The following is a 25,760-nucleotide window of genomic DNA, read 5'->3' on the forward strand; positions in this document are numbered from 1 at the left end:
CCAGAGCTTCAGAAGGATCGCCATTGCCAGGTGAACTGATGACAGGTTAAGATGGCTAAAGGAGGTGGGCAGCAGAGATCAGGGACAGCTTCGGAAATGTGGATGGCATGAGTGCTCACCACCCGTCCTGTGGCCAACACCCCAGGATTCCAAAGGCTGAATGTCTTGTTTCCAGAGAGTTCTGAGTTTTGTCTTTCAATGTTAGCAATTGATCTGGTGCTGGGGATCAAATGGTGTCGGGGAGTACCTGGGAGATAAGAGCACATGGTAGGCAAGACACCCAGCCCTGATCGGGATTTTTTTCTTCTTTTTTCTGTCTTTTCCTGTTCCCTTCCCCACTTCCCCTCTCCCTCTCCCCCTCCTTCCTTCCTTCTTTCTTTCCCTCTTTCTTTCTTTCTTTTCCTTCCTTCCTTCTGGGAAAGAGGCCTTGCTGTGTTGCCCAGGCTGGCCTTGATTTCCTGGGCTCTAGTGAACCTCCCACTTTAGCCTGTCCAGTGGCTGGGATGACTTCCACCACTTCCTGTTTGATCTAGAGTCTTGATTTTGCTTTTCTGATTTTCGATTCTGTTGTTTGCCTTTTCTTTCTTTTCTTTTCTTTTTCTCAGTATTGAGGATTGAACCCAGGAGTGCTCTCCCACTGAGGTACATCCCCAGCCGTTTTTATTTTTGATTTTGAGACAGGGACTTCCTCCAGCCTCAGCCTCACAAGTCCCTGGGATTACAGACCTGTGCCACCAGGTCTTTAAATCCCAGCTCAGGTGTGGGATTTAAAGAAGCCCCTCAAGAGAATAAACTGACGATTCTGTAAATTGTAGGTGAGATTTTCCCTAAGCTGCTCTGGGCACCTCTACTGGGACTTGAATCTTATGACCCTCCTTTTAAGTGGGCCACCTCCACAGGACTCAACATCTGGGAAAAACACCTCCAGGGTCTGCAAACATCTGGAAAGAATCTGGTCAAACTGGTGGCCCTGGCCTTCCCAGCAGGGCTGCTTCCTTGTATCTTTGTCTCCTACCCAGCTAATCACAGGGGCTTTGGCAGGTACCGTGGCCACCTCTAGATGGCAGCCTTAACCCTTACACTTGGACAGCCTCCACCCAAAGGCAGGAGAGGGGAAAGAAACACACCCAGGACTCCTAATATTCAGAGATACTACTGGGCTCCATGGCCCACACCTGTAATCTTAGCAGCCAGGAGGCTGAGACAGGAGGATCGTGAGTTCAAAGCCCAGCCTCAGCAAGACTCATTGAGACCCTGTCTCTAAATCAAATACAAGGGCTGGGGATGTGGCTCAAGCGGTAGCGCGCTCGCCTGGCATGCATGCAGCCCGGGTTCGATCCTCAGCACCACATACAAAATAGAGATGTTGTATCCGCCGATAACTAAAAAAATAAATATTAAAATTCTCTCTCTCCTCTCTCACTCTCCTCTCTCACTCTCTTAAAAAAAAAAATCAAATACAAAACAGGGCTGGGGATGTGGCTCAGTGGTTGAATATCCCAGAGTTCAATTTCCAATACCCCAAAATAATAATAATAATGCTATGAATTTATGTATTTTTTTAATATATATATATATATATATTTTTTGGCACTAGAGATTGGAGCCAGGGCCTCACATGTGCTAGGCAAGTGCTCTGCCACTCAGCTACCTCCCCGCCAATTTTTATTTTTAATTCTGAGAGGGTCTCATGAAGTTGCTGAGGCTGGCCTTGAACTTGTGATCCTCCTACCTCAATTGGGACTACAGAGTGTGCCCTCTTGTCTAGCTCTTATACACATTTTTATGGGGACATGTGTTTTCAGTTCTCTTGGTTATGTCCCTAGGAGCAAAATTCCTGGTTTATATAGTATCTCTGCCGTGACTTTCTGAGAAACGGCCAAAGCAGCTGCACCAATATACATTCCAACCAGCAAGGGATGAAAGCTCCGATTTCTCCACATTCTGGCCCAAAGGACATGATTGCCCATTTCTTAGATGGGCCATTCCAGGGAGTGTGGAGCTGGATTGCGTTGTCTGGATCATTTCCTTAATGACCGATGCTGAGCATCCTCCTGGTGCCTCTTGCCCTCTGTCCATCTTCTCTGGGGAACTGTCTGTCCAGATCTTTTGTATTTTCAATAAATTTTCACACACACACAGAGCGCATTCATGTCCCATCCCAGATTCCCTTCAACACAGTCACCCTAGGAGAGAGCCACAGCTAGCCCCATTTTTCCAGGTGAGGGAACTGAGGCTCAGACTAGTACAATGAAACATAGCATAAGGAGGGCCAAGGTTGGGGCTTTATGCATTTAAGAAGCACTCAAATTGTACCAGCAGTCCCTGTTAGAAGCTGTGAGCCCCACCATGAGAATTTTTCTGTAAAGTATTATCATTAGCTAAACTTCCTGGAAGCAATGACTCCTTCCTACCCTCTCTCCCTCCCTTCTTTCTCCCATTCTCTCTTACTAGCTGCAGGGAAGGAACTCAGGATCCTGCGTATGCTAGGCAAGTGCTCTCTCACAAATCTATGCCCCCAGCCCTTGAAACAACTTTTTCTCCAGTGACCACAGAAGAGTGTGTTTGTGGTCGAACAGGAGAATCACAAAAATGGGGCCGAGATTCTTCTCCCTTCTTTCCTACACTCCTGATCTGGTTTCTCTCTGGCTTTGGATTCATCTGAATAGGTACCACGCTGAGGTGCCTGGAACAGGAGGGCTGTGCCTTCAGGAGGCCTGTGGCAGGTGTGTTGTATTCTGATAAACAGGGATTATTGTGCAGGGATCTGAGACTTTTTCGGGAGAAGATATACCAAGGATAAGCTACACCAGCAGGAATGGAAGTTTGCAGCTGGGCGCAGGAGAGCATGCCTGCAATCCCAGCTACTAGGGAGGCTGAGGCAGGAGGATCACAAGTTTGAGGTCAGCCTCAGCAACTTCGAGACCTTTTACTATCTGGAAAAAAAGAAAGAAAGAAAGAAAAGAAAAGTGGAAGTTTGCATTGGTTTGGGGACTTTTCCAGGGCTATTTGGGCCTGACTGGGCGAGGGGCTTCCTCATCCATCAGCTCCGTAGCTGCAGGCAAGGCACTTAATGCCTTTTTGCCTCAGTTTCCTCCATGGAAAGATAGTCCTAAGCATCCCTAACTCACCTAGTCGTGGGACACACTCTCCATCTTCAACAGTGTCTGTCTGCAGCCCTGGAGCTCCAGCTCAGGGGGGAACATATCCGCCTTCACAGGTGTTCTGGAGCTAGTTCTTTGTTCAAAAGATCAAAGGAGACAGATCTAAGCTCAGATCCTGATTCCATTTTTTTTTCTTTTTCTTTTTTGGGGCTGAGGATCAAAGTCAGGGTCTCACATATGGTAGGTAAGTGCTGTACCCTTGAGCCACATCCCCAGACCCCCTGATTTCTCATCTTTAACCAGCCCTTAGCCAAATCCCTTTGCATGTTTCAGCCTCAGTTTCCTCCTCAATCCAAGTTGACCCTGTGTTGTAAGGTAGTCAGGAGATTTCAACAAAATAATGTGTGTAACATGTGCTCCCTCCCTGGCCCTAGGGCTCTGCTTCTTCCCCAAACCTGCTACCCACACCAAGCATGTGGCTGCCTGGCACCCTCCTAAAGACTTCATATCCAACACCTTATTGAATCCTCACTGTAAATGGAGAGATCACTTTTGCCATCCCCATTTCAAAGATGAAGAAATTGAGTTCAGAGACGTCCAGTGACCCGACCAAGATCATAATGTTTGGAATAGATGGAGCAAGAATTGGAGTCTAGCCTGGCATGGTGGCATATACCTGTAATATCAGCGACTCAAGAGGCTGAGGCAGGAGGATCACAAGTTCAAAGCAAGCCTCAGCAACTTAGGGAGGACGTGAGCAACTTAGTGAGAAGCTGTCTCAAAATAAAAAAAGAAAAAGGACTGGGGATGTGGCTTAGGGGCTAAGCACCCCTGGTTTCAATCCCCAGTATTAAAAAAAAAAAAAAAAAAATTCAAGCCCAGGGAGACAGGCTTCAAATCTGTGCCCCACACCTCTTGCAGGAATTTCTCAGTTCCCAGAAGGTGAAACTCTAAAGTCAGCCCCAGCTGCCCGAAACTCAACCACAGGGAGCTGGCTCTTGGCCCCCTTGCTGGCTCTCTTCTTTCCTCTCAGCCTCACCCTGCCACCCCCATTTCCCTCCCTGGCCCTAGGGCTCTGCTTCTTCCCCAAACCTGCTCTACCACAATTCCTTCCAGGTTCCCTCATCTGTAAAATGGGGATAATAACAGTACCTGTCTCAGAGGTATGTTGTAAAGATCAGAAGAGATGCTTGAGGTACAGTGCTTGGAGCCTGGCACATGGCAGATTCTCAATAAATACAAGTGATCATCATCACTATCATTGTTTTAATAATGTCTCAGAAGTCCTGGGAAAGAGGCTCTGGATAAGCATTACCTACAGTTGATGGTTGAGGAAACTGAGGTTGAGAGGGTAGAGCAACAGCTGTCCACGTGCTCAACTAGGAAAGAGAGAGCAGGATTTTATTGGGGCCTCCTGATTTTCCGATTTCAGATCTCATTAACTTCTGCTACTCTCTGCTGGGCAGATGAGTGAACCATAATCAATATTTATTATTTACCTAATGTGTGCCAAGCCAGGCTCTGGGTGCTGAGGAGCATTCAGAGATCTGACCTAGACCCTTAAAGGAGCTTAGAACATGACAAACCAGGCATGGAACCAAAGCCTTGTTTGTTGAGACAGAATACACTAAGGGTCCAAAGAGGACAAGAGGCACTCTAGCTGAGAGAGAAAAAGCAGGCAAGGAAGGCTTCCTGGAGGAAGTGGGGTTTAGCCTGGCCACCAAGTACCAGTGAGATACGCAGACTAAAAGGGTCTGTACAGGGTAGATAAGGTCAGAGCTAGAGCAACAGCTGCCGATTCTTGAAGCCCCTTATAAACTGGTCCTGGGCCAAAAGCTTCACATGCATTATCTCATGAGATTTCCCCACACTCCCATGAGGTAAGTGGGATTAGAGATGAGAAAACCAAGGTTTGGAGAATTTTTAAAACCTGCCTGGGGCCAGGCATGTGGCTCATGTCTGTAATCCCAGAAACTCAGGAGGCTGAGGCAGGAGGATTACAAATTCAAGGCCAGCCTGGGAAACTTAGCAAGACCCTGTCTCAAAATGAAAAGTTAAAAGGGCTGGGGATGTGGCTCAGTGGTAAAGCGCCCCTGGGTTTAACCTGCAGTACCAGAAAACAAACAAACCTTGCTTGGTGTCACACAGCTAGTAAAGCAGCAGGGGTTCAGTTTCAACCCAGACAAGCTGGCAACAAAGCCTGGGCCACCTCATCATCAGTGATCCGATGAGGTCTGGAGCTGGGAACAGACTCTGGAAGGTTTTGAATGTCAAGGCTCAGACTTTCCTACAAACCACACAGTAGACAGGCAGGAATCTGCAGATCTGGAATGAATGGCACCTCTGGCACTCACTACCAAGGTCACTTCTGAGCCTCTCTGAACTGGAGAGCTGAGGACTAGAAATAGATAATCAACAATGAAGGGTTTAGAATGAGGGAGGGAGGCTCTAGTGACAAAAGGATTGTTTAGGAGAAACTTAGAGATGTGCAATTATCTGCCAAGTGCTGGGTCCTCAGAATACAATTGAGCTTTTTTGGGGGGGAGGGGGGTACTAGGGATTGAACTCAGGGGCGCTCAACCACTGAGCCACATCCCAGCCCTATTTTGTATTTGATTTAGAGACAGGGTCTCACTGAGTTGCTTAGGGCCTCATCATTGCTGAGGCTGGCTTTGAACGCACGATCCTCCTGCCTCAGCCTCCTGAGTTGCTGGGATTACCACTGTGCCCAGCCTCAAAATACAATTGTGAACAAGACACAATCTGTACTCTGGACCCTCACTCCAGCTGTGCCTATGGTGGAATAAACAGGACTCCAGAGCTGGATTGTCTGATTCCACTGTCAGTTCTCAAATCAGTAATTTTTCTGTATGACCTTGGGCACGTTACCTAGCTTCTCAGCCTCTCCACATTTACCACAAAGATAATCATTGCTCTTCCCAGGATTGTTGGTGTAAATTAAATAAAACAACACATTTAACGGTCTAGCATGGTGTTTGGCATACAGTAGACACTCAGTAGATATTAGTTTTCCCTATGAAGAGGCATAAATGTTGGGATCCAGGTCTTGCTCACCCCCCCCCCCCCCCCCCCCCGCCATTCTGCCAATTAAAGTTACTGGTTCCTGGCTTTCATTTTAGCAGAAAGGGGGATATAAATGTATATAATACAGTCCAACCACCCAAACTAACAAAGAGCCCTGTGTCCTGGGAAATGTACTGCAGCGTCTAGGCTCAGATCTGGACTCCAAGCCAAAACATTTCTCCCCATCCCCAGGGAACCCGGGCCCATTTCTCAATGCACTATGAGCTGCTCAATCCTGTGCTGTGTTTCTGGTAACCGCCCTCGGTCTCAGTTTCGTGGGCTGCTGGAGTGAGCCTACAGGGACAGGGGCAGGTGTCCTGGCCCCTTTAAGCTGTAAAGCTCATGTTGCAATCGCCGCTTCTAAGGCCGGTCCTTTCCGGGGGGCGGAGCCTGTGCGTGTTGCAGCAGCCAACCAAAGCGCCGCATTTTCCGCGGGAGATCTGAATTTCGCGGCACGCAGATTGGCGCTAAAAAAAAAGAGAGAAGAAAAAAGAGACTGAGAAAGGCTTGGGGACCAGAGAGCGAGCCAAGAGCGAGTCGGGGCTCTCAGGGCCCCTGCCGCGTCCGAGCACTCCGCGTCTCTGCCGAGCCCGTAGGCACCCGAGGCTTCTCCCCGGAGCGGGCCAGACCCCAGGCGCCCCAAGGCCTTTGGGTCGCGGGGCAGTCCCGGGAGGCGGCCGCCCTCGGGGCGGGACAGCTCCTGGTAGTGCCACCGCCGCCAGGCGGTCTCCAAGCGGCGATCTCCAAGCGCTGCTCGGCCTTGGGCCAGGAGGGGAGGGTCCGGCCTTGCCCGGTAGACGTCCATTGGCGGCTTCCCCCGGCCTCCGCGCCATGCCGCCAGCTGTGTGAGCCACTGCGGGCTCCAGAGCCCCCAGGTGCCTGCGGGCGCGCCAGGGCCGTTGGGTAGGGGGCGCCGCACTCGCCATGCTGCGCGGGCCCCGGGCTCTGGCTCCGGCCGCTGCGCAGCCCGCAAAGGGGGTGCCCTCTTTGAGCCCCACGGAGCTGTGGCCGCCCGGCCTCAGCAGCCCCCAGCTCTGCCGGGCCACCACCACCTACCACACCTCGCTATACCCGCAGACGGTGCCTCCTGCCGCGGCACCTAGCACCTGCCTCGACGCCACTCCCCACGGACCCGAGGGCCAAGTTGTGCGATGCGTGCCGGCAGGCCGGCTGCCGGTAATGCTGGGGACCCCCACTGCTTCTCCCTGTGCTTTCTGGGTGGGGAAAAGGAGGGAGGAGCTCCTGAGATTCAGTTTGAGCGAAGCAGGTTGAATTTGGGGAACGGAGAAGATGAACTTTCAGTTTCCAGAATTTTTTTTTGCCCCTAATTACTGAGGGGGAAAAAACCCAACCCCATCATTTTCGGAGTTCGGATGAAATCGTCTTATCCACTGTCGTGGGGTGTGCTGCGTACTAAATTGGGAGTCTGGAGACCCAATCCAATGTCCCGAGTGCACTGGGTGACTGGAGAAGTAACTCCACAAGGCACCCATCATTGTCACTGTTCATTCATTTCTTTATTGTACTGGGCACCTGCTACTTGTCCTCAGGGTTTGGCCTGGGGATACCTTGGGGACTTAAGGCAGGAGTATAAGTCTGGTGGCTCTCTCAGACCCAGTCTGGCTTGGACAGACTCCAGACTGTTGCTCCAGCCAACTCCTTCCCAGGTATATGCCCTAGGTCTTTCCCCAGTCTTCGCTCCCAGATGGGCAGTGGCAGATGCAAATACAGGCAGCCCCCGGGTTCCTGTTCAGCTGGGGTATGCCCTCTTGCTCCTGCTCGTGGCCAGGGAGGGTCCAAAGTATGGTGGCATCCAGCAGCACGGGGTGTGTTTTGTGGGAGTGGAATTCCTGGAGCCGAAACAATCTTAGTCTGGGGGTGGAGTGGGAAAGGGCCTGGGGGACTGGTGACAGGGCGGGGTTAGGGGAGCCTGTTTTTTTAGTCCTGACTGCCACTAATTCACTGTGTGTGTTTGAGTCTGGGCCTCAGTTTCCTCTTCTTGAAGATGCATGTGTGCCTGTGGTAGCGCTGGGGCCAGCTCACCTTGGGTCACTTCTTGCTCCAAGTCCTTGGTTTTAGAAGCTTGCTCCAGGGAAGGAAAGTGGGGGTGTTGTAGTTGGCTTAGTTGTGGTTGTAATAAGTTTGGGTGTCCCCCACTCCCAGGCCTCTGGTGAGAGCTGTGCCAATCAGTAAGCATGGATCCCTGGCCATCTCTTGCTGTAGGTCATAGAGAGAGATTGCGTAGAGTGACCTGACCCACAAGTCATCTTCCTATACAGCCTTGACTTTCTCCAGTACTGCCCGAGTTAGATAGAAGGGCCAGTCTCTCCTCTGGCCAGCTGCTTTCAAACTCAGAGTTTCAGTAACAGCTGTGGTTTTGAACTTCTTTGAATGCTCCCAGAGGATTCCGGACTGCATCTGTCTGAAACTCCCTCCAGGAGGGGCTCAGTGATCTTGGCAAGGACAGCTCTCTTTTATTCAATGCCTCTCATATGCCAGATACTGCTTGGCACTCTTCAAAATCATCATCTTGGTCAAGATACCCAGGATGAGGCACCTTGAAGGTAAGGAAATTGAGCAGAGTAGTGAAGTCACTTGCCCAAGTTATGAGCCAAGGAGTCGGGGAGTCTGCTTGCATAGATACCTCTAGAGGCCTGCCAGGTCCAGAGCCCCCTCTCCTGTGGGCTCCCAGATGCCCAGGGCCTCAGCCCCATGGGCAGGCCTGCCCCCTGCTTACTCATTTTACAAGGGTGTGACCCAAAGCAGCTCTAAACCCAACCCTGGGTGTGGCTGCCTGCTTTGTGGCCAGGCTGCAAAGTGCAGGGTGAGCAGGATTTGTTGGGGAGCTGTCCTTTAAAGGGTTGGCAACCAAGAACAAGGGCAGGATGAAGGCTAGACCCCAGGTCTGCCTGTTCCTTGTCCAGTATTCTTGCCACCACTTGGAGAAGACTCAGGAGATAGTCCTTCAACGAGTCCCTCCTCTGCCCAGGCACGTGATATTCTTCTGTTTCTGCTCTTTAGGGACCTAGGAAGACAGTGGAATTCTGCAAGATTCTGCAATGATTCTCTTGTTGTTTTGTCTATATTTTTAAAATTTCCTCTGAGAGCCGAAAAAGAAATAAACTTTTTATTTATTTACTTTTTGAGGTGGTTGTGGGGTCTGGCTATGTTGCCTAGGCTGGCCTTGAACTCCTAGGCCCAGGCAATCGTCCTGCCTCAGCCTCCTGAGTAGCTGGGACTACGGGTGTGTGCCATGCTGCAAAGGCTGAAAACAAACCTTCTATTGAGCTGCACAAGGCAGATCAGAAGGGGAGAGGTAGGCTCAGAGGGGTGAGGCCATGACACCCTAAATCCCCATCTGTCTAGCTACCAGGTGGCACCGATGGGGGCTGAAAGTGAGGCTCAGCCCCTTACTGTGCTTCTGCGCCTCACTGTCTAACTGAGGGCTTGGGAGAGACTTGGCTCCACTCTGTGTGACCTTGGGCAAGTCACTTCCCCTTCTGAGCCTGAGTTTCCTTTCCTTGATGCCAGTAAGAGGCTTGGCCTGGGGCTTCCGGTAGGTCGCTGTGTTGCTTCCTATAGGTCACTATGTCTTCTCTCTGAGGTTTGGCAGGATGTATTTGAATTCTAACCAGGTTAAAGGGCTGTCAAAGACGTTGAAGTAGGAACCTTGCTGGCCTCTGGGTGTGCTCATAGACCTTTGCTTTCCTTGGCCCCTCACAGCTATCTCTTTCAGCTCACCCTTGAACTTGGCCCTTGCTGGTACCTTAGTGCTGGCAGCTGCCCTGGGTGAGCACTGGCCTGGGCAGGCAGAGCGCTTTTGCTGCACCCTCTCGCTCACTCCTCAGTAGAAGTGGAGTGGACTGTCTCCATTTTACAGGTGGCCCAAGAGGCCAACTGACCCTGCAGCTCACCCAGCTAATAAGGGGGAGGCCGGGCTGTGCACCAGGTTGGTGTGCCCCAGGCCTGTGATCAGCCTCTCTTTGGGATTATCCTCTGTCACCTCAGTTCTGCAGGCTCAGCCCAGTCACATGCTGACTTCTGGGCAGTGCCTATAGGTGTCAGGGAGGTGTCCCAGGGTGGGGGTCTTGGCTGCTTAAGGACCCTGGGAGTAAGGATTATGGTCAGGGGGATTAAGAGAAGGGAGGGGCCCCTAGGGTCAGACAGACCTGGTTTGAACCCTGACTCTGCCTTTGTGTGAGCGTGGGCACGTGCCTTAACCCCTGAGCCCACTGTCTGCCGAAGTGCCAGTCCCAGTGTTGCAGAGCTGCGGGAGCATGTGCCCAGCCCCCTGCAGGTCTCCTGTTCAGGGTCCTCTCTGCCACCTCTGGCTGTGCAGGGGTTGAGCTTCTGGTGGGGGAGGCTCTGGGCTGCCCCGGCTCCGCCTCTCTCCCTGACCTTCATATTCCTTACGAGGGATAGATGAAGGTCCTGGGCTGGACAACCTTGACCGGCTGGACAAAGGCCTCAGAGCTCACCAGCCTCAAGTCCTTCAGCCATGAAGTGGGGTCCAGTGTGTTGGGAAGGTCTAGTGAAGTGGATGTCGAGGCTTGGCTCGGGGAATGGGCAATGCTTGGGTCTTTCTCTATGACAGGATGGGGCTAGATTCTAGAAATTTACCAGTTGAGAGGCAGATAAGGAATATTCAAGAGAGGCTTTGAGAGGAATGAGCAGGGAGGTGTCTGGGTTATGTCCAGGCCTGGGCAGGGGTGGGTGAGAGAAGGGTCATATCCAGGCTCCTCCAACCAAGGAGCAGAGTTCCTCCACTCAGTCCAGGAGGACTTCCTGGAGTGAAGGTCTAAAGGAGGAGGCAGGAGTCGGGGAGGGGAGCTGACAGCAGAAGGAGCTGTCACCCTACCCCCCCCCCACACACACACCTGTCAGTCCAGCTGTGCTCAGCAGCGGTTAGAAGACTCAGCCCTGCTGAGCATGACCTCACCACCAAGTGTTAAATTAAGCCCTTAAGTCAAGTCGGGGTGACTCGGGACAGGGGAGGAAGGAAATGGGCCCAGTAGCCCCCTGAACTTTTGTCAAGGAAGATGGTGAGCTTGAATTTTAGCTGGGGGACTGTGTATTTCCTGAATGCCTACTAAGTGCTGAGCCACAGACTGAGAATTTTGCAGATGATTCCTTCTCAGTCTTTACAATAGCCCTGCAGATATTTTCTGCCGCATTTTACAGAGGAAGAAACCGAAGCTCCTAGAAGCAGAGCATTTTCCCAGGTCACACAGTGAGGCTGAGAGGAGCTGGAGACTCCAGCTGGTTCTGACCTGTGTCCCAGTGCCCCAGTGCCCTATCCCTGCCCCTGCCCCTGCCCTGCCCCTGCCCAGCCCTAACCAGAAAGGAGGCCCTTTCCGGGCTGTGAGGAGGCTCTGGGCCGGGTTGGGGCCAGTCATGAGGAGCAGATGGGTCTGCGGTTTGATTTCCCCAGCAGGTGTTTCCCAAGCTTGGTGGGGGGATGGGGAGGGGCAGCGGGGCCTCAGCTGCCTGTCCTTAAGACACTGGGGAAGGCTTATTGTCTGCTTCTCAGCAAAGAAAGAATAGCTGAATGTCTCTTGAGGGGACCCTGGATCCCTCAAGCCAGAGCCTGATCATGAGGGCGGGGTGTGTTTGCACTGTTTCCCAGTGTGGGTGCCTCCCTGGGGTGGGGCACCAAGCCAGGAAGTCCCTAGGGTCTGGGCGGATGCTAGGCCACACCCCGATAAAGACCAGCTGTGGGGTTGTGATGGGCACCAGCTGGCTGGGTCAGCTGTTTTTTGCAGAGGGGCTGGTCCCCAACCTGATGTGGATGTGGTTTAGGCCTCACCTACTACTTCCTCCTTTTATGTCTTCTGGGCCTGGGGTTGGGGGTAGAGGCAGCTTGGGGCCTGTGGTTAGGAACCCTGAGCCTCTGGCCACACTGGATTTGGTAGGGTCTCCAGTACCTGGGCCTCAGAGATGGGATTTTCTTTTTTTTGGGGGGGGAGGGTATGAAATTGAACCCAGGAGCACTTAACCATTGGATCCTTTTTATTTTATTTTATTTTATTTTTTTATTATTTTTTTTTAGTATTTATTTTTTAGTTATCGGTGGACACAACATCTTTGTTTGTATGTGGTGCTGAGGATCGAACCTGGGCTGCACGCATGCCAGGCGAGCGCAGTACTGCTTGAGCCACATCCTCAGCCCCTTTATTTATTTTGAGACAGGGTTTTACTAACTTGCTTGGGGACTTACCAAATTTCGGAGGCGGGCTTTGAACTTGTGATCTTCCTGCCTCAGCCTCCCGAACTGCTGGGATTACAGGTGTCTGCTACCATGCCCAGCTCAAGAGTGGGATTTTTATTTGCCCTCAGGAAACAGGACATCCCCCTTCTGAACGATCACCTTTCAGGTCATTGATATTTCCTTACCAGTGAGTGTGGCCATGCTTCACCAGGACTGGCAAACTGGAGGTAGCTGCTAGTGGCCTCTGCACCTTAGCCCCAGGTCAGGGAAAGTCTAAAGAAAGGCTGATTCTTACTGCACCTCTCTCCCTGTCTCTCCAAGGCCAAAAGGAAGCTGGACCTGGAGGGAATCGGGAGGCCAGTGGTTCCGGAATTCCGGACTCCCAAGGGGAAGTGCATTCGAGTGGATGGCCTCCCCAGCCCCAAAAGTAAGAACTCCCGATGGGCATCTCAGGGTGGGGTCGGGGGGCAGAGGGCAGCTACCCTCTGCTCAAGTGACTTGCCCAGGGTTACACAGCTAGTAAGTGGAATCAGGACTAAAGTCAATGGAAGTCCTGGCACTGCTTCCACACCACATACTGTTCCCTTGTGCGAAATGGGATGCCCGATGCTTTGGGAGACTGCTACTTTTTTAAAGTTTTTGTATTTAGCCCAGTGTGGTGATGCATGCCTGTAATCCTAGTGGCACTGGAGGCTGAGGCAGGAGGATCTCGGGTTCAAAGCCAGCTTCAGCAAAAGCCAGACACAAAGCAACTCAATGAGACCCTGTCTCTAAATCAAATACAAAATAGGGCTGGGGATGTGGCTCAGGGGTTGAGTGCCCCTGAGTTTAATCCCTCAAACCCCCCCCAAAAAAATCCAATCTGGCCTTTTCTAATAGAGAAAGCAGATCAAGAATAGGGCTAACCAGGCTCTCTTCCACACATACAAACAGAGGGCTAAATATGATTCAAGGGGACATGAAGCTTGGATCAATCTAGCCTCTGCCACCTATGAGGTTTCTTTTGTGTTTGTTTTTGGGTACTGGGGATTGAACTTAGTGGCACTCCACCACATCCCCAGCCCTATTTTGTATTTGATTTAAGAGACAGGGTCTCACTGAGATGCTTAGCACCTCACTTTTGCTGAGGCTGGCTTTGAACTTGCAATCCTCCTGCCTCAACCTCCCAAACCGCCTGGATTATAGGTGTGCATCACTGCACCTGGCTTGGGTTTTTTTGTTTTGGTATTGGGGATTGAACCCAGGGACACTTTACTACTGAGCTGCATCCCCAGCCTTTTTTTTTTTAATATATATTTTTTATTTTGAGACAGGTCTTGTTAAGTTGTTTAGGGTCTTGCTTAATTCTGAGGCTGGCCTCGAACCTGTAATCCTCCTTCCTGAGCCTCCCGAGTTTCTGAGATTACAGGCATGCACCACTGTGCCTGGCCACCGGTAAAGTTTTTAAGATCCTGAGAGTGCCCAGATGGACACTTCCAAAAGCTAAATTAGAGGGGATTTCTGTCTCTTGAGATTTCAGTGCATAGTCTTGTTAAATTGGCATTTTAAGCAAGTGTTTGTGAGGAAAACTAGTTTTTCCAGAGAAATAATGCAAAAGGTATGTAACTAGGTGTGTGTTAGTCAGCTTTTTGTCACTGTGACCAAAATACCCAACAAAAACAATTTAAGGGAGGAAAAATTTATTCTGGGCTCATGGTTTCAGAGGTTCAGCCCACTCCATTACTCTGAACCCGAGGTCAGGCAGAACATCAGAGCAGAAGGGCACTGCCTGGCTCATGACAACCAGGAAGCAACTAGAGAGAAAGGGGAAGGGGCCACAGGGAAGGTGAACCCTTCTAGGATGTGCTCCCCGTGCCCCACCTCCTTCAACCACACCCTGCCTACCTACAATTACCACCCAGTTAGTCTCTTCAAACTGGGATGGACCGATTGGGTTACAGGTCTCACGAGCTAATCGTTTCACATGTGAATATTCCTGCATTAACACGGGAGCTTTGGGGGGACACCTCATATCCATACCATCATAAGGTGGGACATGTGAGGAATCTGAGCATCCAGGCAGGGCTCTAACTTGACTGGTCACTCTTCTTCTGTGAACCTTAGTCATCTTATCTGTAAAATGAGATATTACTAGATCAGGAATGATGTGAAAGGTTCCTCTTCAATTGATTGGTAGAGGCTGCCCAGAGCACTGTATTGAAGGATTCTAAATTCAGCAGGATTAGTGAAAAACTGTGCTGATCAATTAGCGATGTCTGCCATGAGCACAAGACCTATTAAAACAGTCTGTATGCCAAACACGTGCTACCTGTGCATTAAAGAATTCTGCAGTTCCCTTCCCCAGGAATCTGAGGCTCTCTAAAATTCAGGTTCCAGAACTAGTTTGACCACTCTCTTGCTATGTGACTTGTAAGTCACTTGATTGCAAAAGGCCCCTTATGGTTTAAGATGCTGCGGCTGAGATATGGTCTTGTGACATCTACTTCATTGAGAAAGGGATTTTTTTTTTTCCATGAATTGCCCTATTTGGTGTTATATGACTGATTCCCTCAGATAACCACTGGGCTACTCATGGAAAGAGAAGGCCAATGTGTGTCTATAAAAATGATCTCAAAGGGCTGGGGTTGTGGCTCAGTGATAGAGCGCTTGCCTAGTATGTGTGAGGCACTGGGTTTGATTCTCAGCACTGCATATAAATAAATTAAGGTCCATTGACAACTAAAAAAATATTTAAAAAAAATGTTCTCAAAGTCAGTTTTGTCTCCAGGCACAGTGGCACTTGCCCGTAATCCCAGTGACTTGAAGACTGAGGCAAGAGGATTGCAAGTTTGAGGCCAGCCTCAGCAAATTAGGGAGACTGTTTCAAAATACAAGAAGGACTAGTACCAGGCGTGCTGTAATCCCAACAGCTCGAGAGACTGAGATAGGAGTATTGCAAGTTCAAAGCCAGCCTTAGCAACAGTGAGGCGCTAAGCAACTCAGTGAGACCCTGTCTCTAAATAAAATACAAAATAGGGGGGAAAGAAAAAAAGAAGGACTGGGGGTGGTAAAGCACTCCTGGCTTTACTCCCCAGTACTGAGAAGGAAAAAAAAAAAAAAACCCCAACAAATTCAGGTTTGCCATTCTTTCCCTACAGTAAATTTAAATTCTTGGCTTAACTGGTGGGATAGGGTAATGGTTAGGAAGGAAGACTGGAGCCAAACTGCCTGGATTAGAATTCCAGCTTCTCCACTTTCTAGCTCAGGGAGCTGGTGACTTAACCTGTTGGTGTCTTTGTTTTCTCGTCTACATCATGGGGATCCGTGCACACCAACCTGATGTGTCCTCAGAATTACCTATATTCATGTATGGAAAGTGCTGGCAACAGTGACCTGCACATAGCAAGCAGCCGTAGTTGATACAGCTGCTCTGAGCTGTGGTGGAAAGGGGCTCCCAACCAGGAGTCAGGACAACTGTCTTCCAGTCTGACAGTTCCCCCTGATACCTACTATTTTGCTAGGAATCAGTTTCCCTGCCTGAACAAGAGCGGTGAACAAGTCCCTACCTCACAGTGTGCCGTGGACTGGAAAGTGGGTGACAGAGGGTGGTACTTAGTGGGTGCAGATCGGTGGAGAGTCCCCAGGCTGGTCCTCCCGGAGTTGTGAGTGGGCCTCTCTCCTTCTCAGCCCCCAAATCCCCCGGGGAGAAGACTCGGTATGACACATCGCTGGGACTCCTCACGAAGAAGTTCATTTACCTCCTGAGCGAGTCTGAGGATGGGGTCCTGGACCTGAACTGGGCTGCTGAGGTGCTGGATGTGCAGAAGCGACGCATCTACGACATCACCAACGTGCTGGAGGGCATCCAGCTCATCCGCAAGAAGGCCAAGAACAACATCCAGTGGGTGTGAGTGCCTGGGCCGGGCGGGTCAGCACCGTCCAGTGGGTACACTGCAGTGGGCGGAGCCAGGGGCAATAGCCAATGAGTGTGATTGTCAGGGGGCGGGCTGAAAGGAACATCCCATGGGCGCAAGGGCAGGTTGACATGCTTGGGGCGGAGCCAAAGTGTCTGAGCGTGGGATGGAAGAGCGCTAGTGCTTGCTGGAGTGATAGAATAAGGGTGGGGACAGTGGAGAAAGATTGCTAGGAGGTGTAAAGGCCTGCAAGGACCCCAGACCCTTCCTTGTGTCAGAGATATCAAGATCCCCACCTCTTAGTTCAGGAAAGTCCCCTGGGCGCTGAGTAGGCGTAACCCACGTTGCTCTTCCCATTCTATAAGGTCTTAAAGGACCGACCTGCAGCCCCTGGCGTGAACCCTAAGAAAGCCCTAGCAGGGGCGGCAGGACTGAGGCCATTCCAGTTCATTTGGGAAAGACTGGAGCACAGAGATGGACAGAATGGAGCGCTCTCCAAAACTGGCAATCAGTCCTTCACTTGTTCTCCCTCGCCCATCCTCAAGCCTCGAGTTCCAATCCACAGCCGTTCCCTGGGAGTGTGCATGACCACTAATGTGCACAGCCCAGGGGGACACCCTTGCTGGCTATGTGACCAGCCTTGTCCTGGAGTTTTGCCCACTCCGCTGGTGCGGCTCCGTGCAGCTCTGGGGTTGGGGCTCCCTGGATGGGGTTGATACTGACACTGGAGACTGCTCTGTTCCCAGAGGCAGGGGACTGTTTGAAGACCCCGCTCGGCCTGCGAAGCAGCAGCAGCTTGGGCAGGAGCTGAAGGAGCTGATGAGCAAGGAGCAGGCGTTGGACCAGCTCATCCAGAGCTGCTCCCAGAGCTTCAAGCACCTGACCGAGGATAAAGCCAACAAGAGATATCCTGTTTGCGGTGGGAAGGGGTCGGGCTGCCTGTTGACAGCTGTTCAGGTGTTGCAGCACCTCCCTGCAGGGATTCTGTCGTCCTAGGGGTTCGATGGATCTGTTTTCTCCTTTCTTAGGCTTTCTTCTCAATCCTTTTAAAATTACTTTCTCATTAAAAATAAGCCAAGTGGGGCTGGGGTTATGGCTCAGCGGTAGAGCGCTTACCACATAAAGATACATAAAGATATTGTGTCCAACTTTAAAAAAATAAGCCAAGTACATTTCTAGGTTGCTGATCCTGGCCTGGAACTTGGTGAGCCTTCTGCCTCAGTCTCCCAAGTAGATGGGGCCACAGGCAGGAACCACCATATCAGCTAGTGCATTCCTTTAAGTCTAGAAAACAGAGAGAAGTGAGCTTCCACCTTCATGTAGCCATTGTTCCTTCACTCTTCAGCTGTGTGTGTTATTTTAACAGTCGAGTGTCCCTGTACATTGTATGTGTTATCCAGGTTTTCTCCACTTGGTGTATTAGCGTAGATATCGTTCTATGTTACATATCCTTCCTAAACTATTTGGTTGACACATGTGAAATCTTTGGTTTTTGACTACTTTTTAATCTTTGAAAAAGAAATTTCATATTGTTCAACTTATTTATTTAGGTACTGGGGAATTGAACCCAGGGCTACTTTACCACTGAACTACATCCCCAGTTCTTTTTAATTTTTTGTTTTCATTTGTTTTGGTTTGGGTACTGGGGATTGAACCCAGGGCCTTGCGCATGCAAGGCAAGCACTCTACCAACTGGGCTATATCCCCAGCCCCTTAATTTTTTATTTTGAGAGGGAGTCTTGTTAAGTGGCTTAGGGCCTCGCTAAGTTGCTGAGGCTGGCCTCGAACTTGTGATCCTCCTGCCTCAACCTGGAAGCGCCTGGCATAAAGTAGCATTTTAAGATGATTTTTTTTCCTCTCCATTTGCTTTCTAATGGGATTCAGGGTGGCTTGTGATATTGAAGAGCAAAAGATACTTTTGAGGTATTTCTGAGATGTTTAAAGAGTTTTGAGAAGGTGATGTGTGGAGGCTTTGCAGCGGTGGGTGGAGGCCCTGCCTGGGGGACTGGAGGTGTGACTTCTGACCAGACAGTTACTTTTCTTGACTCCCCCTGCCCCTACACTGGCCTATGTGACCTACCAGGACATCCGCGCCATGGGCAACTTTAAGGAGCAGACGGTGATCGCTGTCAAGGCCCCTCCGCAGACGCGACTGGAAGTGCCTGACAAGGCTGAGGTGAGAAGGCGAGCATGCCATGAACCGTCAAGTGGGACCGGCCAGGCGGCTCTCTGGACTCTGTCCCTGGCACTGCCCAGCCCCAAGTTATGCTGTTCCATGCTGGTGCCCATGGCAGTACTGGTGGCCTCCAAGCTGGGGCAGAAGTGGCAGAAGCTGGAAAGGGCAACAGAGACAGAGTTCTAGCCCGAGGAAATCTGTCCCTCCAGAGGCTCTGTTCTGTCTGCATCCCACCTGCCCTGGGCTCCTCCACATATGCATGTGTGGGTCCACACGCCACCATGTAGTACTCACAAAAATTCTTTCCTGCGGACTGTGTGCTCCCAGGTTCAAGATCAAAATTTGTGTGTGTGTGTCTTGGAGATTGAACCCAGGGGTGCTTTACCACTGAGCCACGTTCCCAGCACTTTTTAAAATTTTGAGACAGGGTCTCACTAAGTTGCTGAGGGCCTCACTAGGTTGCTGAGACTGGCCTTGAACTTGCATTCCTCCTGCCTCAGCCTCCTGAGTAGCTGGAATTATAGATGTGCACCACGGTGCCTGGCAAGATCAAAATTCTTAACTTTCCCTATGAGGTATCTAATGCCCTGGCCCCAGCTGACCTGCCAATTTCTGCTTCCATGCCTGCCCCATCTGCCTCTGCTTTGGCCACAGTGACTTATGAGCAGTCTCCTACCACACTAAGCACATCTTTATGCAAGACCTTCACACGTGCCATTCCCTGCAGCTGCAATGCTCCTCTGTCTCTGCCTGGTTTTCTGCTACTTATCCTCAGGTCTCGGCTTGAACATGAGTCACTTCCTTGAGGAAGTGTTCCCTGGTCACCCTCTGACCTCATAGCCGCCTGTGTTTTCCCCACACACTCAATCTCCATTCCCTGGGACGTATCTGGCATGATGGCATGATCGCCTCCTGCTTCGTCTGTTAGAGTGTAGGCTTCATGAGAGAACAGTCTGCGTGCCTGGTGTCTGCAGCCCAGGGTCTGGCACATACAGAGGGCTCTAGAAGGGATTTGGTTGAAGGAAGAAGTAGAGGCTACGAGATTGATTAAGGCCTCATTCCTCCCTTGGAGGCGCTCAGGACCTCGTGGGGAAGAGACCCAAGCAAACAGTGGTGCTGTCATTTGTAACTGAAGATAGGCTTCGAGGGCAGAATGTTCAGAGAAGCATCCTGGGGGGTGACAGTTGAACTGGGTCTTAAAGACTAAGCAGGTTTTGGAGACTTACCGTGTGCCCGAATGGAGTGTGTGTAGACACTTGCTGGTTTTGTTTTTGTTTGTTTTTATTATATTTTTTAGTTGTGATGGACACAATACCTTTGTCTTTTTGTTTGTTTGTTTGTTTTTAATGTGGTGCTGAGAATCAAACCCCGTGCCCCACACATGCTGGGCAAGTGCTCAGCCACTGAGCCACAACCCCAGCCCAACACCCACAGATTGTAGCAGGTGTGTGGTGGGGAGGGGCTGAGGCCTCGTGGCAGGACTGTGTCACTCTGCCTTTCCACGTTGCATCACAAGCTCAGCCACTGGAGCTGGGAAAAGGGCGCTTCCCTAAAACCACATGACCTGAGGCTGGGGAGGGGGATTTCCCAAAGGAAAGCCAAGGTGCTCTTCCTAAAAACAGCTGGGGTCTGACAGCCAGAACAGCACCATCTGCCGCGGGCCAGGCAGGGTGTACGTGGAGCCCAGAGTTTGAGCTTCCTCACTAGTCGGTGGCAGCCACATGTGTTTATACAGTCACACCAGCCTATACATCAGTGTCCAGCTGCCCAGGGCCATGAGCTGCCTTCTCTTCCTCTTCCAGGAGAACCTGCAGATATACCTGAAGAGCACCCAAGGGCCCATTGAAGTCTACCTGTGCCCAGAGGAGGTGCAGGAGCCGGAGAGTCCTGCCAAGGAGCCCCTCCCCTGCACCTCCGCCCTCAGCCCTAGCCCTGACTGTGCCCAGCCCAGCAGCAGCACCGACCCTGCCGTCTTGGAGCTTGAGCCATCCTCAGGTAGGGCCCTCTGCGCAGAGAGACAGAGGGGGGGAGCAACTGGCCTTGGTCTCTTCTTCCGCGTCTGCCTTTGTTGGATGCCCATTCAGCTGGGGGTTCGGTCGCCTCCCCAACATATGTGCACTGCACTTTGTGCTGTGGAAGCACGGGGGCACCACTCACTGGGGAGCCAGTGCTGTTCCCAGGCCCAGGAGGGCTTGGATCTGAACCCAGCTCTGCTGCTTCCCAGCTGTATGCATTGGGCAAGTTCTTGAAGCTCTGTTGGCCTTGACTTCATCATCTGTAGCAAGTTGGGTACAAGAATTAATGACAGCTAGTTCCTGGGGCCAGCCCAGGGCTCTCTCCGCAGGCAGAGAGTCAGTCAAGGAAGGGGCCCCTGGCTGGAGGGGCTCACCCTTGACTGGGAGGTGAGAGGTGCAGTTGGTGACACTGATGGGACGTTTCCAGGGAGCAGAGAGGGAGGGGAAATCCCCGGGAGGATGGAAGGCCTCAGATACGGAGCCAGAAAAGGGCCCTGTTGCAGGATGGCTTTTGTGTTACTGGCGCACACAGCCGGCTGGACCGCCAGGATTCCTCAGGGCCACGTGAGCCAGTGGTCTACTGTTTGTTTTCTTAGGAGAATTCCTTCAGGTAGAACCCTAGGGTTTCAATAAAGGTAGAGCTAAAACTGGTCTGATGGGCATCTGGTGGGGTGTTCTGCAGAACGCAGGTTGGATTCCATTTCTCTAACTCGGAGCTTGACAGACTATTGCCTGCAGATCAGATCTGGCCTGCTGATATACGACCCATGAGCTACGAATGGTTTTTCTTTTGTATTTTTTTTTTCTTGTGATGCTGGGGATCAACCCCGGGGCCCTGTGCAAACTAGGCAAATGCTGTACCACCTAGCTATATTCCCAGTGTGGTTTTAACATTTTTGGAGTTGGGGAGGTACAACTGCGTTACAGAGACCCAAGTGTCCTGAAAAGCCTAAAATGCTATCCAGTCCTGTAGAACGTTTATTGACCCTGATCTAACAACCCTTCATTTTAGACGTGAGTAAACTAAGGCTCAGAGAGAGCAAGTGGTTTCCCTAAGGTCACACAGCAAGTTGATGGCAGAAATGAGACAAGAGCCATACTCTCACCTCTTCTCTAACCATCTCCCTTCTGTTTGTTGGCCTTGCCCGGGAGCCAGGCTTCTCCGCATGCCGGCCATCTGTTCCTCTGGGCACCTCCCCAGTGCCTATCTCCTACCCCAGGCTCGTGCCCCACCCTGTCTTCCCTCCTCCTGTTCTGCCTTCTCACTTGTCTGTTGGCATGTACAGCAGTGTCCCCTGAGACCCTGCGTGGAGGCGATGACCCCACAGGAAGATGGCCAGAGTGGCTGGAGGGTGGGGTGGGGTGGGGGATGGAGAGGGAGGCAGGGCGGGATGGCACAGGGTCATTTCAGCCCTGACCAGAACCTGGGTTTTCCTCCAAGCCAGAGGGGAGCCATTAAGGTTTTAAGTAGGAACACAGACTTCTGAGGAGGCTCCTGCCGTGATGCAGGTGCGGGGGCCCGACAGGGGTCAAGACCACAGCAGTGGGACGGAAGAGAAGGGCAGGGTGGGGACTGTGGTCGGTGTGGCCATGTCGGTCTCGCTCCAGGACCGCAGGCTGGAGGATGGCAGGATCCTGGAGGCTTCTTGGCAGCCACAGGGCCACTGAGGTCAGCTGGGGAGGAGAGTGCCACCAGAGGAGAGAGAGTCGGGTGTGGAGCCGGAGGCCTTTGAGGGTTGGAAGGGGGAAGAGGAGGATCCAGCCAAGGAGACTCAGAGGGAGTGGCCAGAAAAGGAGAGGAAAACCAGTGGAATCTTCCTGGGCAGCCAAGTAAGTGGAGGCCAGAGAGGGGCTGGGATGCGGCTCAGGTGGAGAGCTAGGCCCAGTGAGGCCCTGGGTGCTGTCCCCAGCCCTGGAGGGACGAGGAGAGGAGGCCAGAGAACAGAGCAGAGGATTCAGCAACATGGAGGCCATGGGTTCAGTGACGCGGTGAGGAGTAGGAACAGTGATGGGAGAAGCAGAAAGCAAACAGGCTTCTCAAATTCGAGAGGGAGTTTACGATGACAGGGAGCGATAAAATGGGCTGCGAAATAGGTGGGGTCCTGAGGCCAGGTACACTTTTTTTTTCCTTCTTCAAATTGGCCACTTTAACCATCTTCAAGTGCAGTACAGGGTTTATTAGCACATTCTTGCTTCTGGGCACCCCTCACAGCACCTGCTCGAAACTAATCCATCCACAAGAACTCCCACTCACCCCTCCCCCACCACCATTCACAGTCTGTGATTTTGACTGTCCCGTGGGATCATGCGGTATTTGTCTTTTTGTGACTGGCTTATTTCACTTAATATAGCACCCTCAAGATTCCTCCATGTTATAGCACATGTCAAAATTTCCTTCCTTTTGAAAAACAAAAATTTCTTTCCTTTTGAAGGCAGGATAATATTCCATTGACTGTATGTATAGATGACACATTTTGCTCTCCATCCATCTGTCAACAGACCCTTGGGCTGCTTCTGTGTTTTAACTATTGTGAATATGTTTCCATGAACATGAGTAGGAAAGTGTCCTTGAGCCCCTGTCCCTTTTTTTTGTACCAGGGATTGAACCTAGGGGTGTTCAACCACTGAAACACATCCCCAGCCCTTTTTAAATATTTTTTAGAGACAGGGTCTCGTTGAGTTGCTTAGGGCCTTGTTAAATTGCTGAGCCTGGCTTTGAACTCTTGATCCTCCTGCATCAGGCTCCCAAGCTGCTGGGATTACAGGCCTGAGCCACAGCACCTGGCTCTTGCTCTTTTTCATTTTTGGGGGGGTACATATCTGGAAGTGGAATTACCAAGTCCTACATCAATTATATTTTTATTTATTTATTTTTTGTGGTGCTGGGGATCAAACCCAGGGCCTTGTGCATGCTAAGCATATGCTTTGCCACTGAGCTACATTCCTAGCCTCTTGGGTTTTTTTTTGGGGGGGGGGTTGTGGTTTTTTTTCTTTCTTTCTTTTTTTTATGGTACCGAGTCTCAGACCCAGGGTCTCATGCAAGTGGTCTACCACTGAGCTCCACCTCCGACTCTATTTTTAATTTTTTGAGAATTCACCATACTGTTTTATTGTTTTTTTTACTGATTTTATTTTTTAAATACACAACAGCTGAATGTATTATGATTCTTATTACACATATAGAGCACAATTTTTCATATCTTTGTATAAAATATGTTCACACCAATTCATGTCTTTATACATATAACTTTTTTCTTGCATTACAATTCTTATTGCACATTTATACCACAATTTTTCATATCTCTGTATATAAAGTAGGTAGACACCCAATTCGTGTCTTCATACGCATACTTTGGATAATGATGTCCATCACATTCCACCATCCTTGCTAATCCCCTGCCCCCTCCCTTTCCCTCCCTCCCCTCTTCCCTATCTAGAATTCATCTGTTCCTCCTGTGCTCCCCATCCTACCCCGTCACCATGCTGTTTTCCATAGCAACTGGACCGTCTTACATTCCCACAGTGAAGCACAAGGGTTCTGGTTTCTCCATCTGCATCCTTGCTGGCACTTGGTATTTTTCTTTTTTGATAGTAGCGTCCTAACAGGTGTAAGGAGGTGTATCATTATAGATTTTTTTTTTTTTTTTTTTGCTTTGTTTTAAACAGTACCAGGGGTTGAACCCAGGGCTGTTCTAGGAGTCACACCCCTAGCCCTTTTTATTTTCAGACAGCATCTCACTAAGTTTCTGAGGCTGCCCTTGAACTTGGCAGTCCTCCTGCCTCAGGCTCTTGGGTTGCTGGGATTACAGGTGTGCGCCACCATGCTTGTCCATCTTTAATCAGGTTTTTTGTCTGTTGAGTTATAGGATCGCTCTGTATAATTTCTGGATAGTAATCCCTTACCAGATCATGATTTGCAAATATTTTCTCCCATTCTATGGGTTGCTTTTTTTCACTCTGTTGATTCTGTCTTTGGTGCAAAATATTTTTAATTTTTTGAGCTGGGTGTGGTGGTGCATGCCTGTAATCCCAGCATCTCCAGGAGGCTGAAGCAGGATCCCAAGTTTGAGGCCAGACCTTGTCTCAAAATTAAATAAATAAAAAGGGCTGGGAGTGTAGGTCAGTGGTAGAGCACTTGCCTAGCATGTGTGAGGCCCAGGTTCAATCCTAGGTACTGCAAAAGATTTCTAAAAATGTATATGAAGTTTAGTTTGTCTATTTTTTCTTCTAGTGCTTGTGCTTTTGGTATCATATCCAAGAAACATTGCCAGATCCAACATTATAAAGCTTCTGTTCTGTGTTTTCTTCTAAGAGTTTTAAGTCTTAGGCCTTATGTTTAGGCCTTTGATCCATTTTGAGTTCATTGATGTTAGATAAGGGTCCAGCCTGATTCTTCTGCATGTGGGCATCCATTTTCTCAGCATCGTTTATCAAAAAGACTGTCCCTTAGGGGAACATGGCTTTTGAAAGTTATGAGTCAGTAGAGTACATCTATGTACTGATGGGCAGGATCCAGGTGATGCCGGAAGAGGAAATGAACTCGGAACAGGGCCTCCAAGTGAGAGGTGGTGGGCTGGGTGTCAAAGCTGGGGGTGGGTTTTGAGAGTGGAAACTCCACCCACCAAAGGTGAGGGAGAGAGCGTGGGGGAATGCTGGAGGTTTCTGGAGTGGGAAAGGCAGGAAGGCTGTCCCGCCTGCTCAGGTCCAGGCATGACCTCTGTCTCTTTGTCTCCAGAACCAGCGCTGACTCCACCACAGGTGCCACTGCCACCGTCACCATCCCTTGTCCCCTTGGAGGCCACCGACAGCATGCTGGAGCTGCCGCACCCACTTCTGCAGCAGACCGAGGACCAGCTCCTGTCCCCGACCCTGGCGTGCAGCCCCCTGATCAACTTCTCTCCGCCCCTGGACCAGGATGACTATCTGTGGGGCTTGGATGGGGGAGAGGGCATCAGCGATCTCTTCGACTCCTACGACCTTGGTGACCTGTTGATTAATTGAGGGGCCGCAGCAGCCCACCCCCATCTCTACCTCCTCGCAGACAGACTGACAGGTCCTCTGCCTGCACAGGGACATTGGACACAAGGTGCCACCCTCAGGGCATGAGAGTCTCCTCTCCTTTCTGACCTCCCTGCCAGCAGAAGCTGTCTGGGGACAGGTGGAGGGTGTGGGGGAGGGGCACATGAGGGGTTGGGTCCTGTCCTTCCTCTCTGACCTCTGACCTCTCACGTGAAGGACCACAGGTGCAGGTTATTAGGTTCAGGGAAAGGCCCCGCCACC

General features: G+C 50.8%; 1 protein-coding gene across 2 annotated transcripts; it reads left to right on the plus strand.

Annotated features, from left to right (window-relative positions):
* Positions 1-7,112: 7,112 nt before the first annotated feature.
* Positions 7,113-25,481, plus strand: E2f2 (E2F transcription factor 2). Of its 2 annotated transcripts, none has more exons than XM_076863249.1 (7): positions 7,113-7,364; positions 12,718-12,823; positions 16,063-16,282; positions 17,036-17,194; positions 18,351-18,465; positions 20,268-20,460; positions 25,216-25,481. In XM_076863249.1, the coding sequence occupies exons 1-7, from the start codon at positions 7,113-7,115 to the stop codon at positions 25,479-25,481; spliced, it is 1,311 nt and encodes a 436-aa protein (XP_076719364.1). The 2 variants fall into 2 exon arrangements, with proteins under 2 accessions (XP_076719364.1, XP_076719365.1); XM_076863250.1 differs by having other exon boundaries at positions 20,268-20,452; positions 25,196-25,481.
* Positions 25,482-25,760: the final 279 nt, after the last annotated feature.

This window comes from Callospermophilus lateralis, chromosome 7 (assembly GCF_048772815.1).
Source record: "Callospermophilus lateralis isolate mCalLat2 chromosome 7, mCalLat2.hap1, whole genome shotgun sequence".
Taxonomy (NCBI): Eukaryota; Metazoa; Chordata; class Mammalia; order Rodentia; family Sciuridae; genus Callospermophilus; species Callospermophilus lateralis.

Excerpts from the sequence above, each read along its gene's own strand:
- E2f2 (XM_076863250.1), top strand. The coding sequence starts at position 7,113 with ATGCTGCGCGGGCCCCGGGCTCTGGCTCCGGCCGCTGCGCAGCCCGCA. Across the intron at positions 18,466-20,267 it reads AAGTGCCTGACAAGGCTGAG|GAGAACCTGCAGATATACCT; the intron begins GTGAGAAGGCGA and ends TTCCTCTTCCAG. Across the intron at positions 20,453-25,195 it reads GCCGTCTTGGAGCTTGAGCC|CTCTGTCTCTTTGTCTCCAG; the intron begins ATCCTCAGGTAG and ends TCCAGGCATGAC.